Genomic DNA, 18,496 nt, shown 5'->3' with positions numbered 1-18,496 from the left:
AGCATTCATTGTCAGAGCCTCTCTGCATTTACCATTTACCTGACTGCTTTCCTTTGGCTTGCTTTGTAGAGTTGCAGTATCAATGGATAGTTGGATACATTTCATCTTAACCTAACATACAGAGCCTCATGGCTGGGGTCTATTCACTTGTCATTCAGTTCACAATGTATGTGGAAAGTGAAACTACAATTAACCTCCTCTCAGATTCACAATGTATGTTTTATACATATTTCTGTGCAAACCTTTTCAAACACAACTTATTTCATCATTCAAAATTTGAGTTGATTGAATAGAAAGTGAACTGAATCCCATATTAGACTGCATGGTATCAATACCGACAACTCTGTTTCAGGATTGGTCTATTCTCCTTCATTCTTTGATCTCTGATCTCTGAAATCTACTACATGATGCTTTTGGGTGACCTGGCTATCTGCTTTCATAAAGCTTAGAATCCTTAGATCATACTTTGGTACAACATTTTAATCTGCCAGCATGCTCACCTCAGCATGACTCCATAAACAGCCAGCGGCTACTGGAATGTGTGTTTATGTTTACCAACTGGTCTGCACTGCAGTTGGACAAATTATTGAACGTGCCGTTATAATCTAAATATATTGCAATTTTCAAATTGATGCAAAAGTGTAATTGTGTTTTACACAATTCAAACAATACTGTGAAAAATGTTTTACCAAAGTAAAATAGTATTAGTATTTGGTGACTACTCCCCTACTATTCAGGGCTTTAAATGCTTTTATTTATTTATTAAATAATGCATGAAATTACTATTACTAACCAGTGTTACTCGGTTGTTCATTATCTTCACTGTCTGATTGTTCCACTTAGGTCAAGGCTCAAATTAATTTGCCACTATTTTTTGATTTCTGAAGTTCTACTGGGCTGAATCCTTTTCTGGTTTCTGTGGCAACAGCCTTTTGAACTTTGTTCAAAAGTTTCTCTGTTTCTGTTTCTGTGGATGTCATACAAACAAATTAGTTTAGTTTAATAGTAAAAGAGTTAAGTTTGTTTGACCATGCTGTAGTTCACGTGGAACAGATGAGACTGGTCAATGCAACATGCTGCTTTATTTATTTCTGCTGTGTGTGTGTATAACCAGGTTGCACCATCACAATAGGCTACTGATGAGATTCAATTTAATAATGATCTCATTTTAGTTTTCTAGAATTTCTACCCCCATCTACACTGATTTCAGGCGGTGTATGTTGATGTCCTAATGTATAACCTAATAACACCTTTATGATGTGGTTTCCACAGCAACAGCTAGCTCAGCTACAGAAGGAGAAGTCAGAGATTCTTAAGAACCTGGCTTTGTACTATTTCACCTTCGTAGATGTCATGGAATTTAAGGTAAGAAACACATTTCAAAATGCCAATTAGTGGACTTGCACTAATACCAGTTGCAGTAAAATCAAAGTATGAGTGTAAGAAACTATAAATAAATGAAGGAGGAAGCTAAAAAAGAAATCCCAGGGAAAAACAAGGCTAATTTGACAGGACTGTCAAAGCACACACAGATGATGGGTATGATTGTGATGAAGCTGTGCAATACCTCTTCCCTACAGGACCATGTGTGTGAGCTGTTGAACACCATTGATGCCTGCCAAGTCTTCTTTGACATTGTAAGTTCAACACACAAATGCTCGGGACATGAATCGGTCCACTACTGTCTGTGTTGTGGCTGTGTAGTAAAATGTTTTTTTTTAAATCCTACTACTACTCCTATTCTGGAGTTGAACAAGTACTTTGGAACTGTTCCCTTTTTTTCTCTTTTGGAATATTTTGTTTTTATTTTAAAATGTTCACAAAATACACATATTACCCGCCCACAACGCTCCCCCCCCCCCCCCCCCACGTACAAACCCACATACGTAGAAAACAGCACAGTTCCCTTTGAGTATCTTGAAGACCAGACCCATTTGGTAGTGATCGGCAAATTAAGCTTTTATGAACCACTGAACCACTTGGTTCAAAAATGGTTAAAGCTTAGAAACTTCAGTGATAGTGACATCTCCTGGCGAAATGCTAGACTGCATTTAATACAATAAAATAAAAAGGACACAGCGATACTGGTATATTATCAGATTTGATTTTTGTTGGAATTAGGGATGTACTGTACAAATACAGACTATCTAGGTTAGGTTTATCCTCTAATTCATGGATCTGGATTAAGAGTATGCTAAATGCCTAAATTGTAATTCAATATTGAAATAAAATAAAAGAGATAAAAATAAACACAAGTGTGTTTGTGTATAGAGCAGTGTGAGATTATGTTTGTAGGATGGGGAACACTCAAATATTTGACACATTTAATGTATTGCTTTGCTTATATGACTTGAGTGCACTGTTGAAGCTCACATTGTGATGATGTGAGCTTGTTGATCGGCTATCTTGAAGACAAAAAATGAAATTAAAAGATATGCGTAGTTTTACCATGTTGTCTTCATGTCTTGGCTTTCTTCCTGTTAGACGGTGAACTTTGACCTGACCAAGAACTATTTAGACCTGGTGGTGACTTACACCAATCTGATGATGCTGCTGTCACGCATAGAGGAGAGGAAAGCCATCATAGGACTGTACAACTACGCCCACGAGATGACACATGGGGCTAGGTAACTGGCTGCGTGTGTGTCTCCTATTGTCTGACTGCACTGGCAGTGTTTATGTCCTTTGTACAAGGTATTCCTGTACTTCTGAATATGCAGACAAAAATAAAAAATAAAAATGTGTGTGTGTGTGTGTGTGTGTGTGTGTGTGTAGTGACCGGGAGTACCCCAGGTTGGGCCAGATGATCGTGGACTATGAGAACCCTCTGAAGAAAATGATGGAGGAGTTTGTTCCACATGGAAAGGTGTGTGTGTGTGTGTGTGTGTGCGTGTGCGTGTGCGTGTGCGTGTGCGTGCGTGTGCGTGCGTGCGTGCGTGCGTGCGTGCGTGCGCGCTACTTAAATGGTTTAATGTGAATTAAAGTAAGACTGGATTAGGGCTAATACTGACAATATCTGTCCTGTCCAGTCTCTGTCAGATGCATTGCCCAGTCTTTAGGTGGTTTACTAATACTGACAGTATCTGTGCTGTCCAGTCTCTGTCAGATGCATTGATCAGCCTTCAGATGGTGTACCCCAGGAGGAATCTGTCTGCTGACCAGTGGAGAAACGCCCAGCTGCTCTCTCTCATCTCAGCCCCCTCTACCATGCTCAATCCTGCTCAGTCAGACACAGTGAGTATATAGCTGGCATGTGAGTGTGTCTGCATGCATTATGTGCATGTCCTGTGGGTTTGGTGTCTGTATTATATATGTCTCGGTTTGTCACTTTGCTTACTTGATGCCAAATTGAGATTGGTATTGTCTCTGCATAACTGTAGTCCTGAGGGTCTTGAAGGTGGCAAACCTGATTCCTATTGCTGGGCTTCCCATTGCTTCATTTGATTGGCCTGGCACCAGATTTGAACTGGAAACATAATGAAAGTGCCATATGGGTTTGTAGTGTAGCAAAACAGTGTCCCTGACACCCATTTAAATAACCCCATAAGATATGGAAATATTATTACGGCACCCAGTGGTGCAATTAAGTCATAAAAGGAGGAACGATTTAGCAGCAGAATATATTGGTGTGCAAGTCTCAACGATATGGACAAACTAAACAAATTATTAATTCTTCAACTGCTGCTTCTTAGTCTTCATTGATTTAAAAACTATGCATAGGTTACTGGTGTGTATTTTTGTTATTGTGACCAAAGGTCGCAGTTAACTATGGAAGTCTGCCGTCAACGAGGCGGATGCGTGCACGCGGCCTCGCCGCTTCTCGCCCTCATCTTACTGGTTACTGTAGGTGGTGTTCACCTTCCTACCTTGTGTTTGTGTTTAGATGCCGTGTGAATACCTGTCCCTGGACTGCATGGAGAAGTGGATTGTTTGTAAGTACCCAGCACCTTCTTTGATATTGACTCTGGTAGTGCCCTGTTCACTCTACACAGGTTAAAGATAACTCTGAATAAAGATATTGTACAGTATGTTATGTAATTGAACAACTAATTATATTTATAATTACTTTTAATTATAAAGGGGTGTACAACTTCGGTGTACATGACATCCTTGCAGGTGTATTCATTTTTGATAATTGTAAAACATGAGGAACTTCCGTACTTGTATTTGTATTAACTATTTTCTATGAATTCACTGCTTATTACTTCCTTCACTGATTATTAACTTCTCTCTCTTTCTCTCCGTGTAGTTGGTTTCATCCTGTGTCACGCTGTGCTGAACACTGATGCAGCAGCATTGTCTTTGTGGAAGTTGGCTCTGCAGAGTTCCACGTGTCTCTGCCTGTTTAGAGATGAGGTCTTCCACATTCACAAAGCAGCTGAGGACCTGTTTGTTAACATCAGAGGGTAGGCGCGCACACACACACACACGTAGGAAGCATCTACACACATTTATGCCTGATTTATAATGTACATTTGGTGACTTGATGTGTACAAGCTACGTTATAAATGAGGATGTTTGTCAACCTTGAGCATTTGTGATTTTTATGTCAAAACTCTTTTGCTGACTCAGGATTTCTTTTAATTTTTTTGTTTTTTTACACACAACATATTCAATGTCTCTATATTGTCACTGTTCTGCTTAACATCCTCAATTACACAATTGTTTGTCTTTATTATAATAATAATAATAATAATTTATTGGAATCTTTAACACCTTTAACACCACAGTTTAGGTTTTTCAATCAGTTTATCAATCGGTGCCTCTCTTCAATTTGTGTGTTTCAGATACAACAAACGCATCAACGACATAAGAGAATGCAAGGAACAAGCACTGTCTCATGCGTACGTATCCTAATCTCTCTTTGCCCTCCATCTCTCAATCTGCCTATCTATCTATCCATCCATCCATACATACATACATACATCTCTCTTGTCTTTGTCTTTTCTCGCCTTTCCCTCTTTCTCAACCTGCTATCCTTTTATCTTGCATGCTTTTGCACTTGTTTAACCACTTTCTCTAATTGTCCACTCACTCACAAAATAATATGGGTTTTATTTGACAGACGGTTTAGTTTCATGACAAGATATTGAACTAGTAAAGGTAAAATATTTAATTCCTCCCCTGCTCTCCACCTGTCTTCTCTCCTCTTCTGTCAGTACTCTCATCTTACCATGTTGTCCTGAAGGTGATAGAATATATCATTTAATGATGTCTCATTTGGTATCATCTTTGTGTTTGATGTGCAGAGGCTCCATGCACAGAGAGAGACGCAAGTTTCTCCGCTCTGCTCTGAAGGAGTTGGCTACCGTCCTTGCTGACCAGCCTGGACTCCTGGGCCCAAAGGTATTATATAATGTCAACTTAAAGAGTTGTGCTGCAATATTTGTATATTTTATGTTATGGAGTTCCTGTGGAGAGCCAGAAGTACAGGACCACAACGTTAGTACTACGAATAATAATAATGGTGATTCCTGATCTGGTACTGGTACCCAGTTTATGCAAGTTCAAAATCTGGGCATTTGAAATCACGCAATGCTTTAGCGCTTTGTCCCTTACTCCAAGTTGTGCATTGTGGGATTGGGATAATGCCTTTTCAATCGGGGCCAGAATACGTTATCACACAGTTTATTAAGGGAATACATATGTTCTGATAACTAGTGTGACTCTGTCTTCTTATAAACCTAATGATTTAAGATGAACTTTTCTACTTTATATTTAACACCTGCATGAGTTGGCCCTAGAATGTACATCCATAGTTCTGATGAAGATAATGATACCAAAGATAAAGTAGTGTGTTTTTTCTTTGTAGGTGTTCAAAAAGAGACCTTTCTCTCTTTTACTCTGTGTTCTCCACCTGCAGGCGCTGTTTGTGTTCATGGCATTATCGTTTGCCCGTGATGAAATCATCTGGCTCCTTCGTCACGCCGACAACATCCAGAAGAAAAGTACAGATGACTTCATAGACAAGTAAGCAAACACACACACACACGCACAATAATACATACACACTGACACATGATCGCACACACACAGTAATGTGTGTGTGTGTGGCTGCTATGTATATAAGGGAATGTACATTGCTAGGCACGACAGAATTGTTGACCTATTAGCTAAGGACATAAGTTCATATGGTTCATCATCTGCCAAAATGTATAAGCACTCACGTGTTTTAACTGCCATGTTCATGCACAATAATGAAAATGATGCATTTTCAGATGTCACAGCTAATACACCAGATATTGTTGTTGTTGAGGACAGTAGAGAAGTGACCATTTTGGAAGTGCTAAGAAGCTAAGGCATCGGCAAAATTCTGTTCAGTGTCTGCAATATATGGAGAAGGCGATGCTTTCTGTACCCGTGATCTGTATCCTGAAGCACTTGTTGTAGAGTTTTCCAAGTTTGCGCATCCACTATTGTTTGTGTTGAAGAATTTCTTGTGAAATGTGAATGCAAATAAAGATGTTAAATGTGTGTGTGTGTGGGGTACAGACACATAGCAGAGTTGATCTTCTACATGGAGGAGCTGAGGGCCCATGTGAGGAAGTATGGTCCAGTCATGCAGAGGTACTACGTTCAGTATCTATCTGGTTTCGATGCTGTGGTGCTCAACGAACTGGTGCAGGTACACACACACACTCTCACACTCGCAAGCATTGAAAATGTCAGTGGGACAATCTTAACAGGGGGAAGGGGGTTACTGAAACTACCCGTATCACCCATGGTTTCATATTCCCTATATTTATTTGTATGAATAATGGCTAAACGAACATGCATCAAGAACATTAATCACCGTAAGAATGGCATTTATTTTTTCTATGCTAGAACCTATCTGTGTGTCCAGAAGATGAATCAATCATCATGTCTTCCTTTGTCAACACGATGACCTCTCTCAGCGTCAAACAAGGTAAACATAAACTACTGTGTAAATCATGGTTTGAGGTAATCATGTATGATCATTTGACCCTGAGAGTCATTCAACAGGTCACAGGTCATTCTTTCTTTATAAAGTCTTTGAGTTCAATTAATACTGGAATTTACTGTGTTTATATTATGCCAAAAACTGTTAAATGGTTTCTCTCTCTCAAAAAGAAAAATCTAAAAGGAAAACACAAACCTGTTACAACAGAATAACATTCATATGTCTTGTCTGGTAGACAGCCAAACGCCAGCAGACAGTAAACATCAAAGATGAAATGCTTATGTCAATGTCAGCTCAGTGTTGTGGAATATAATTATTGAAGGATGATGTGATGTGTGTGAATATTGTTTAACATCAAACGCAGTATTGTGGTAATTTATCCTCTTTGCACATGCTTGTTCCTTATAGTGGAGGATGGAGATGTGTTTGACTTCAGAGGCATGAGACTGGACTGGTTCAGATTGCAGGTACATATACACACACAGTTGAACTTGATACCCACTACATATTATTCAGGAACAAATTGTATCGGACGAATTTGCTATATTTTCAAGATGTCTCTGGGCAAGCTTGATATTATGCGTTTATATTGTCTAATATATTTTGTGTAAATGTGTCCTTTTTTCAAATTCAATGTCAATTCATGATCATGTCAATGTTTGTCATTCTCTGTTTCTGATTCCTCGAACCTATTGCCACTTTCTTTACCACTTTCTTTACATTTCTGTTCATCCTTACTTCCTGTTTTCCTTTTCCTCATTCCTTCTTCGCTTTCATCCATTCTGATTTTCTTTCCACGTTCCTTTCTTTCATTCCCTTCTTTCCATCTTTCTGTTCTTTATTTCCTACCTTCATGTCTGCTCTAGGCATATACCAGTGTTTCTAAGGCCAGTCTGGGTATAGCAGACCACAGGGAGCTGGGGAAGATGATGAACACCATCATCTTTCACACCAAGATGGTGGACTCACTGGTGGAGATGCTAGTGGAGACCTCTGACCTCTCCATATTCTGGTGAGAGACACACACACACACACACACACACACACACACACACACACACATTTACACATGAATATATATATATATATATATATAATAAATTAATATATTTTTGTGTGTGCAGTTTCTACAGCCGTGCATTTGAGAAGATGTTTCAACAGTGTTTGGAGCTACCATCTCAGAGCAGACACTCCATCTGCTTCCCTCTGCTGTGTACACACTTCATGTCCTGCACACACGAACTGTGCCCCGAGGAGGTAACACACACACAAACACACAAACACACACACACAAAAGAAAAAACACCAAACCATGTCTGTATTGACCCATAGTCCCAGCTAATGTGTGTGTGTGTGTGTGTGTCTTCTAGCGCCACCACATAGGGGATCGCAGCCTGTCGCTGTGCAACATGTTCCTGGATGAAATGGCCAAACAGGCCAGAAATCTCATCACTGACATTTGCACGGAACAATGTACTCTCAGTGACCAGGTATGTACACACACACTACAACGCCTATTTTTGGTCAATGGGACGACACAAATGAGACAATTTGAATATAACACTAATATCTTAGTTTTATGGGTAACTGTTGTATAATTGCAATATTACACGAGGGGGTGTTCTTCATCGTCGTTAATGCACGCCTGCGATGCTGCAGGAGAGTTCCGAGTGCATTAATGACTATAAAGAACACCCTCCCGTGTAATATTGCTTAATTAACTAACTGGTTTATGGCAGCCAACAGTTGGCCTATGCTATTACAAGATAATAGCATTAGCAACCAACCGACATCCGACCAGATGTGTCCAATGGTTTTGTTGTCTTGTAGCAGAGAGAGCATTTGGATGAATCTAATATATACATGCAATATTACTACTATACTTGTTGTGTCCGTGTGTTTGTCTCCAGCTGCTTCCTAAGCACTGTGCCAAGACCATCAGCCAGGCCGTCAACAAGAAGAGTAAGAAAGCTACAGGGAAGAAAGGAGAGCCGGAGCGAGAAAAGCCTGGAGTTGAGAGCATGAGGAAAAATAGATTACTGGTCACCAAGTGAGTTATCTCTGACACACACACACACACACACACACACACACACACACACACACACACACTAGAACATTATTATTCAAGAAGTATTGTAAATCCTTAATGTTGAAAATTTTGTCATTTAAAACAAAATGTGAAAGGTTTGTTTTCAATTTAATGTGTGTATTTCTGTTATTGTAGAGCAGGGGTTCAACAGGTCACAATAATAACATGTGTTCTCGTACGGACAGCGATGTGTTGGTTTTTGAAACGTATGCTGTTGTTGTTTTCTTTCAGTCTGGACAAGTTGCACACAGCCCTGTCTGAGCTGTGTTTCTCCATCAACTACGTTCCCAACATGGTGGTGTGGGAACACACCTTCACACCGCGAGAATACCTCACCTCACATCTAGAGATCAGATTTACCAAGTAAATACATGTACACACTGCAAATACTCACGTGCATTTGTTTTGTCTTAATGTTATAATTGTCTAGCAAAATGTTATAATTTTGCTAGTTGTCAAAACACGTACAAACATAAAGTAAACCTTTGTCTCTGTTCATCTTCTTACCTTTTATTCGCATGGAAAGCTAAACTGTTTCATGTATGTGTCAGGTCTATTGTGGGGATGACCATGTACAACCAGGCTACTCAGGAGATAGCCAAGCCCAGCGAGCTACTGACCAGCGTCAGAGCCTACATGACCGTCTTACAGTCCATAGAGAACTATGTCACTATTGACATTACCCGCGTGTTCAACAACGTGCTGCTGCAGCAGACCCAGCACCTAGACAGCCATGGAGAACCCACCATCACCAGCCTTTACACCAACTGGTAAGATGACCAAGACCGGGGGCGCCTGCTGGCCTAGTGGTCCAGGCGCATGCCACATATAGGCTCTGGCCCGACAGCGTGTTGCGTGTTCGAGTACCGTTCATGAACTTCATGGCGACCTTTGCTGCATGTTGTCTACATGTTGTCTCTGTAAGACAGCCATCCCCCTATCCATAAAGAGAAGCAGTGCACCAAAGCATTATGGGAATTGTAGTCCAGGAAGGAAGTGAGCCCAGTGTCCATGACTTCAGTGACACTGGGCTCACTGCTATAATCTAAAATATCTAAAACCACAAATTACACACATAAAGACCCCCAGGAAAGTGTTCTAATTCTTCTAAATGTCATTAACAAAAAGGGTGAAGTGTCCCTTTAATAAAAAACATCAGATGGCATGAATTAATGGATAGCCATACCTCGCTCGTTGTGTTCAGTCTTCAGACTCGTCAAACTGTCAAGTTCACCGATGTGTCGGACAATGCTGACTTTTGCCTCCTCTGGTGTCGAGCCGTTAAGTTTAATGAAGACTTTGCAATTCGAGGTCCAGGTCGCCTGGATTTTGTTTAGCTTCCTCAGTGAGTGTGCTTTCCTGGCAATGTCCACGTTCTTCTTGGTAAGGTGTTCGTTAATATACACCTGGGTCCCCTTTAGTTTCCGTCCTTGACGAAGGTGCGCGTTATTATTATTCTTATTAGAAAAGCTAATAAGTTTTGCATTATGTGCTACTACCAACTGGGCATGGTGGCACAGTTGGTAGTGCTGTCGCCTCACAGCTAGAAGGTCCTGGGTTCGATTCCCGCTCGGGACGCTGTGGGTGCTGGCGGCGTGTTTCCTCCTCTGCGTCATCAGTGCCCATACCCGAGGCGGGGTTGGCGAAAGGGCCTTTCTGTGTGTAGTTTGCATGTTCTCCCCGTGTCCCCTAGGGTAGGTACCCTCACAAAAAACTAGCAGTAATCCTGGTCTCTAAACTGCCTCCCCCTGGCCAGCCGCGGCGCCTGATGGAGGGGAAAGGAACTGGTTGGAATAACGTGTTCCTTCCACGCGCTACGTCCAACCAGGGAAACTCCCCCCTGTCAGGTGTAAAGGAGCAACTTGGACACTCAGGCATGAAGGAAGCATGAGTTCAAGTCCGTTGCTCTCCCCATGTCCCCCATATATGGGGACTAGGTTGGTGGAGGGTGTGTAGAGCACAGGATCACATTAGATAATTGACACAGGGGTGAAAAATGGGTTACAAAATCGTGGGATAAAAATGATATAAAAAAGAAAGAAAAGCTAATTATTATCGCAGGTGAATTGCTTTTCGTTTTGGAGGGCAGAGTATGGCCGGCCTCAATGTCTCTCCTTGCCACTTCTATGCCCTTGATCTGATTTTGTGACATTTCTGTAAACTGAAGCCCAAGTTAAACCTTTTCGTGTGTGTGTGTGCGCAGGTACTTGGAGACATTGCTTCGGCAGGTCAGTAATGGACACATCGCCTATTTTCCTGCCATGAAGGCCTTTGTGAACCTACCTACGGAGAATGAGCTGACATTCAATGCTGAGGAATACTCGGACATCTCTGGTACACACACAAACTGTAGAACATAATTGTGTTGCATTATGTGCTACTTGGAGTGTGATTAAGTATATCATGGCAGCATGTGGATCAGTGTCTGTGCACACTGTGTGTGTGCTTTAGTGCTAACCTGTGTGTGTGTGTGTGTGTGTGTGTGTGTGTGTGTGTGTGTGTAGAGATGCGGTCCCTCTCTGAACTGTTGGGACCATATGGAATGAAGTTCCTCAGCGAGAGCCTCATGTGGCACATCTCCTCACAGGTTGCTGAGCTCAAGGTATACCCACACATTCAAAATGAACATTGAGGATTATCAGTAAATCAAAATTTCCCCAAATGCATTAAAATGTCTGCAGTCAAAGTCACAGTCTCAACTTTATAAATGTGTATGTGTTGATAAATACCATTCATAACACTTCTTATTTCTGTGTGTGTAGAAACTGGTAGTTGACAATGTGGAGGTGTTGACTCAGATGAGGACAAGCTTTGACAAACCTGAGCACATGGCGGCACTCTTCAAGAAGCTCTCCTGTAAATACACACACAGCACACTGGCACTAAACACAAGACACACGTGTTTGCTTATAGATATGCACACAGGGGGACTGTTTTATTAAGCTGCACAACTGTTGAACCGTTTGTTAACTTTTATTATAGGTCAGATTCCTACACAGCAATGTAAAAAAGATACATAGAAACTGGCCTGGGCCGGCTGGTAATCCAGCATGACAGTGTGTCGCGTGTTCAAGTCCCGATCCCAACAGACCTTACTGTGTTCTTGATCTTATCTATCAATAAAGGCAAAAAGCCCCAAAAAATATCTTTAGTAAAAAGATACATAGAAGCTTGTCTACCAACATATTAGTATGGGGGAGAAATATTATTATTCTGCCATTTTGATGATAATGGTGACTAACATTGGCTTGAATAAATCCTACTATCTTTTAACGGCTTGTTAAAAGCTTGTTCTAGACAGAAAAACATGTTATAATATAAGACTTATAAGACATTATTTGGTGCATATGAAAAGTAACCTAGAGGTCAATGTTAAAAAAAGAACAATCTCGCACACTTCATTTAATTCTAAAGGTCAATTTGTGAAATGGTTAACTGACACATCATGTGTGTGTTCCAGCCGTGGACAGTGTTCTGAAGAGAATGACCATTATTGGGGTCATCCTGTCGTTTCGTTCCCTGGCACAGGAGGCTCTGAGAGATGTAAGATACACACACACACACACCCACACACACTTTACTTTAAAACATGAATAAAGCAATGATTCAAAAATAAATAAATAAACAAAGCTGCCCCCTCATTGTTATAATCCCCCCCCCCCTTCTCTCTCTAGGTTTTGTCTTGTCATATTCCATTCCTGGTCAGTTCAGTTGAGGACTTTAAGGATCACATCCCACGCGAGACAGACATGAAGGTAACATGTCTAGCTAGTAACCTGGACTGCTATTGCTCTCCAATTTAATTTTATTTCATGGGCAATTTGTTAATTTTGCCATTGTTTATGAATCATTCATGTTGGAATGTTATTGTAAAAACACGTCCAGAGACGAGAGATACTTAGTCTTACAGTAGTATATCGTTCTTATTCTGCTTGGGTGATATACTGTACAAAATGTTCTCCCTTCGTTGCAGTCTTACCAAAATATTCTGAAATATATATATTGTCACATACTGTACCCACTACCTTCGTTCATGCCCTGGGTGAGGGGTTCATAAGCTTGCACCGATTGGTCAGCCACCATATCAGCCTTAGGCATAAGCAGCTGACTGATCAGCGCAAGCTTAAGTGCCACTGCACTCTGAGCTGTCACTGTGGGTGACCTCGCTGCTTGAGCACACATGGATGAAAAACACGGTTACTGCGGGTTTGGTCAATTTCTTTGCTGAGGAAACACTGAAGTTTATCTAGGCGCAAAGGAACTAAAACAGAGCGCACAGTGTGCACTTTGATGTTCACAAAATGGTTACTTATTGGCAAGTAAAGTTGGCAGTAATATATGAATCATTATGAACTCTTTTGAAACTGGCGCCCGGGAGAGCTTGCTGTTTCAATCCTGCTGTGCTCTACTTACTACAACTGGCTTTCTCCCCCGTTTACACACACCCTTATTGTTAATTCCATTTCATGAATGAACCCTGTTTTCCTTTCCACTAAGACCAGTTACACATGATACATTTTCACTCTGTCCACATTGGCATATAGGCATTCATCATGTGACAACATCTACTTTGTTCAGGATAATTACATGTGTTTTGTCACAGGTGGCCATGAACGTCTATGAGCTGTCATCAGCAGCAGGTTTACCATGTGAGATCGACCCTGCCCTTGTGGTGGCTCTGTCCTCACAGAAGAGTGGTGAGAACCTCACAAAGACGCACGCTCACACACGGATTGATTTTGAAATATCTAATATTCAAATATTAGTTTTACATTTAATTTATGTCTCACTCATAAGCTATTTTTTTATCCCTTATTTTGTATGTGTTTTATAGAGAACATCAGTCCAGAGGAGGAGTATAAGATTGCCTGCCTGCTCATGGTATTTGTGGCTGTTTCCTTGCCAACACTGGCCAGCAATGTGATGTCCCAGTACAGCCCTGCTATCGAAGGTATGTAATGTGATGTTCCAATACACCTCTGCTAGAAGGTATTTAATGTGAATGAATGATTTTATTTAAGTGTCATGCCACCTTGTGGCCCATCCATTATATGACACCTTTTCACACAAATTACAATAAACAGTTATACACTTCTTTACCGATACTACTGATCGCATACAAAATAAATACAAATACAACAAATCAAAACAAGACAAAACAAAACACCGTAACTAGCATACATATCCCTTACTGGCTGTACATGGCCTTTTTCCTCAGGTCCCAGGCTTTCTGTAGATCATTTGCCAATTTAAATGAGTCTTTTTCAAATATACGGTTAAGAAGTTGTGCATCATTCATATCCATCATATTAACCTAGTTTATATTATTAAACAACGCTTCTCTAACCGCACCATTAAAAAGGACAATACAACACAAAATGATAATCATTCTCTATTTCATTGAGATCACACATTTGGCAGATTCGATCTTCATCTAGCCCAACATAACTACCCGTTTCAATATAAAGTGGCAGTATACCTCCTCTAATCTGGGCACAAAGTGATCTTTTTTTCTTTGGCAGATTACATTTTGGTTTGCTCCAGATCTGTTCTGTCCAAGTACGTTTGACCATATCAAAAAGTATCTCCCTTAGCCCCACAATATTAACCTGCTCCAATCCAAGAAACGCATCACAGAACATATTACGCATGTCCTCTATCCATGGTCCATTCTGTTGTTTGTCCCAGTTAAATACTTTCTTTGTTAGTCTATTATCATTCATATTTTATTTACTAATCTGTTCCACAACCTAGCAGTGCAGAGTAGACCTTCCACCGAACCTCACAAGGTTCCCATCCCATATCTCCTGAGATGTGATGTCCTGCTATAGAAGCTATGTAATGTGACAAAATAGGAGTGGACATCGGAAGCGATAGGAAACAAAGTTTGGCATCAACTGCAGACATACAACCAATCAAAAATAATTTAATCTAAATGTTCTACCGATGCTCATGATTACAGATTATAGACTACTAGAGAATGAGGTGGTGCTATTGTGTCTTTTTTTTCTCTTTATTTTGTTTTGTTTCTGCTTATTGGCACTACAGTCCTGTTATGGTGGTGTAACTTTAACCAGGGTTTTAGACCTGCTATTCTTGCTATTTCTTAACATTTTGGCAAGATTTGGAATCTTGAAAAAAGAAATGTAGAAAAATGTATTGTTGTAGAACTGGTGAAACTGTCTGCTTAAAAGCTAAATTACACTTAGTAGTGATAGAGGTGTGTAGTTAACCGTGCCATTGGATCATTCAATGTAATCTCCCCATTGACTTACATTGCATGGGGAAACAGGTCTCAAAGTGACTCTTTTAGCCCTTTTTGAAAGTCAGTAGAAGTCAATGAAAGTCATTGGGGAGGCTATTTTGGAATACAAATAGTTTACATTGTGGTAACTACACAACCCAAACCTCTACCAAAGCGTAATTTTGCTTTAAGAATTCAGTAAGAACCTCTTGTCATTTAGTATTGCTTTATGTATATTCTCAACACTGTAAAGAACTTAAATCTGCATTCTACGTGAGAAGGAATCTCTACAAATAAAAAACAAATGATCTTCATTGTTGCAGGTCACTGTAACAACATCCACTGCCTGGCTAAAGCCATTAACCAGATCGCTGCAGCTCTGTTTACCATCCACAAAGGAAGCATAGAGGACCGCCTCAAAGAGTTCCTTGCTGTAAGATAGAACGAACACACACACACACACACACAAATACACACACATACATTGTTTACTGAATTTTATGTCATAATTGAGTCAATTGGTCATTATTACTGGGTGACTTCACCGATTTATAAACTGAATCCTAGTTTTGTTGTAAAGAGATGTGAAAGTCCTTGTCCTTACAATATAACCATTAGTTTATTGTTCTTGTAAGACAGGCCCTCATTATCAACACAACACATATTAACCCTCATGTGATTATAACTAGCATTTTCATATGCATATATACGCGTCCATCAATTTTATCAACACGAAACTGATCTCAGTCACAGACACGGAATCTGTGACTTTCCCACACTACTATAATACAATGTCCATTAAATCAGTTATGAACGATAACTACAAGCCATTCAACCTATGCAAATAGCACACACCCATACTGTTGTACACGTACACTGTCTATTTGTGTAACACAAGTCAATTTGACATTTTTTAGCTGGCGTCATCCAGTCTACTGAAGATTGGCCAGGAGACAGACAAGATGACGACACGCAACCGAGAATCTGTCTACCTGCTGCTAGATATGGTGAGTGTGTGAGAGAGAGAGAGATTGTCTGTGAGACAGAGAAGATAGCTTGTTGAGAGATATTGGTGCAAGGAGAGACATGGTGAATAAAATAAAAATGTAATACCCCCCCCCCCCCCCCCAAAAAAGAAAACCTTGAATACTGAACAGGCAACTTCAGGTGGAATTATTTGCATTTAAGATGGAGCTTAAAAGGCGTAGTTCAGCTTAATTTATCTTTAATCGCACAATGGTGTCGCCCAGTTACAATGTTTGTGGTGGAAGTGTCTCTCCTTTATATTACTCGAAGAAGAAACAACAGACTTGCGTCATAGCGAGATGGCTATACAAACCAAGATCATGAGCTTATATTAGGGTAGAACATTTTTATCAACTGGTTTAGAAAATCACTATGTATACCATATTCTGGTTACACTAATATAATGTGTATTTCAGATTGTCCAGGAGTCTCCATTCCTCACTATGGACCTACTGGAATCCTGCTTCCCCTACGTTCTCCTCCGTAACGCCTACCATGCTGTCTACAAACAGAGCATCAGCGCTAATGCATAGACACACACACACACACAGACACACACACACACACACACACGGAGCATCAGTGCATAAACACACACACAACTACTATGCTGTCTACAAACAGAGCATCAGAGCTAAAGAATCGGCACACACATCTACCATGCTGTACCAAGTGTCAGTGCTGTGGCATGGGCATGCACAATAGTATTTGTCTATGTGACAGCATTCTAGTGACACACTATGCACAGATTACACACACGCACACACACACACACACACAGGCTATAAACAGCATCAGCGTATACACCTACATGTACATACCACACACCCTAAACACATTTGAACATTAAACATTTAGGACAACACAACATGCACTCAACACACACTACCCTGCTGGTTACAAACACTACACATATCTAAACACACACCTACTCAACAGCCCCCTACTGTTCAAAAACATTATTAGTTTGTGAGTGCAATCAAACTAACACTAAAAACACTATGAATGCACACATGATGCACAAGGAAGTGCAACCCATCTGTGGCACAACATCCATCAACAAACCATCAAATTCAATCAGACATTGAACACTCTTACTCTCTCACACACACACACACACACACACACACACACACACACACACACACACACACACACACACACACACACACAGACAGACACACGCTGGTTAGACCTGGGGGGAACATTTTTTTCCTCATGTTGCTGTGGACCATAACCATTGCAGCATGTATACATTTTGTTAGTTTAAAAGAACAAAAAGTATATATATAAATATATATATAAATGATGTTACTAAAATATTCCATTATCTGACAAAAATATTTGATTTTTCTGAGCTGAAAAGTGTATTTGTGGTGACAGATTCCCATGTTTTCTCTTTGGAAAGGAAATGAATTTTGATGTAATATTGGGGTTTTGTTTGGTGGGGGTGATGTATAATGATAACTGTTGATAATGAAAGACATGTTAATATAAGTACACTTACAAACGTAACGGACACAAATCTTTCAACATTTCATGATAAAAACATGGTGATGTTTTACTTTTTTTTCCTAGCTAGTGGTAACAAATTTTGTGGGTAAAAATGTGTATTCTACTTTGATGTGAAACTGAACTTGTCTGTTTTTACAGTTTATGTTGTTTTTATGACGATGATGAATCTTATTTTCCAAATGTGTTGACACTAAACCTGTGCATCAAGTCTGGTGAATAGAGTGATGTTACTGGCTGATATCATGGTAGACCCTCTTTGGATATTCTGGAGACAGTCTCCACTGATTCAGTGACTGCTTGCATTCAGATTGCTGAACATATTCTACAGACAGTCTATACAGTACGTTGTAACAGTCCAATGTCCCATAATGTATACTGCATTAATACTACACTTATACAGATGACAGAGGCTCCCTATTCTGCTATAACGTAAAAAAGAAAATCACAAATTTCTCCTAAAAATAACTCGTTTGCCAGATTATTCCATGCAATCTGGGAAGATGAAATGTGGATATGACATTGCAAAACCTTCAGCACACTTGCTTCTCATAGCATCATATTTTGTCACATACCCTTTATTTGCATTGGTTGGGGTGGGCAGTGAGATAAAAAGACAGCAGGTTATACTGTAACAAATATCAGCTGATAACGTATCGCCCAAGGGTTTATATGCCGAGGTAATAATCTACTGAACATA

General features: G+C 40.1%; 1 protein-coding gene across 2 annotated transcripts in view; it reads left to right on the top strand.

The window, feature by feature from the left end:
- nckap1 (NCK-associated protein 1) overlaps positions 1–18,007 on the top strand; it is a 30,751-nt gene extending 12,744 nt beyond the window's left edge. For both annotated transcript variants that reach the window (XM_079511532.1, XM_079511533.1), the window contains 29 exons: positions 1,279–1,365; positions 1,581–1,637; positions 2,485–2,627; positions 2,776–2,866; positions 3,097–3,234; positions 3,884–3,932; positions 4,250–4,406; positions 4,788–4,844; positions 5,250–5,346; positions 5,864–5,970; positions 6,493–6,625; positions 6,826–6,907; positions 7,331–7,389; positions 7,789–7,934; positions 8,047–8,179; positions 8,293–8,412; positions 8,833–8,972; positions 9,246–9,377; positions 9,566–9,784; positions 11,218–11,348; positions 11,519–11,616; positions 11,777–11,870; positions 12,475–12,557; positions 12,689–12,769; positions 13,618–13,711; positions 13,849–13,965; positions 15,582–15,691; positions 16,176–16,265; positions 16,701–18,007. In XM_079511532.1, coding sequence (XP_079367658.1) covers positions 1,279–1,365; positions 1,581–1,637; positions 2,485–2,627; positions 2,776–2,866; positions 3,097–3,234; positions 3,884–3,932; positions 4,250–4,406; positions 4,788–4,844; positions 5,250–5,346; positions 5,864–5,970; positions 6,493–6,625; positions 6,826–6,907; positions 7,331–7,389; positions 7,789–7,934; positions 8,047–8,179; positions 8,293–8,412; positions 8,833–8,972; positions 9,246–9,377; positions 9,566–9,784; positions 11,218–11,348; positions 11,519–11,616; positions 11,777–11,870; positions 12,475–12,557; positions 12,689–12,769; positions 13,618–13,711; positions 13,849–13,965; positions 15,582–15,691; positions 16,176–16,265; positions 16,701–16,817 — 3,162 coding nt within the window. In that variant the 3' untranslated portion in view covers positions 16,818–18,007. The remainder of the gene's footprint in view (positions 1–1,278; positions 1,366–1,580; positions 1,638–2,484; positions 2,628–2,775; positions 2,867–3,096; positions 3,235–3,883; positions 3,933–4,249; positions 4,407–4,787; positions 4,845–5,249; positions 5,347–5,863; positions 5,971–6,492; positions 6,626–6,825; positions 6,908–7,330; positions 7,390–7,788; positions 7,935–8,046; positions 8,180–8,292; positions 8,413–8,832; positions 8,973–9,245; positions 9,378–9,565; positions 9,785–11,217; positions 11,349–11,518; positions 11,617–11,776; positions 11,871–12,474; positions 12,558–12,688; positions 12,770–13,617; positions 13,712–13,848; positions 13,966–15,581; positions 15,692–16,175; positions 16,266–16,700) is intronic.
- The last annotated feature ends 489 nt before the right edge of the window (positions 18,008–18,496 follow it).

The sequence above is a fragment of the Electrona antarctica genome (assembly GCF_951216825.1).
Source record: "Electrona antarctica genome assembly, chromosome: 10".
Classification (NCBI taxonomy): domain Eukaryota; kingdom Metazoa; phylum Chordata; class Actinopteri; order Myctophiformes; family Myctophidae; genus Electrona; species Electrona antarctica.
This window is presented reverse-complemented; position numbering and strand designations above follow the sequence as displayed.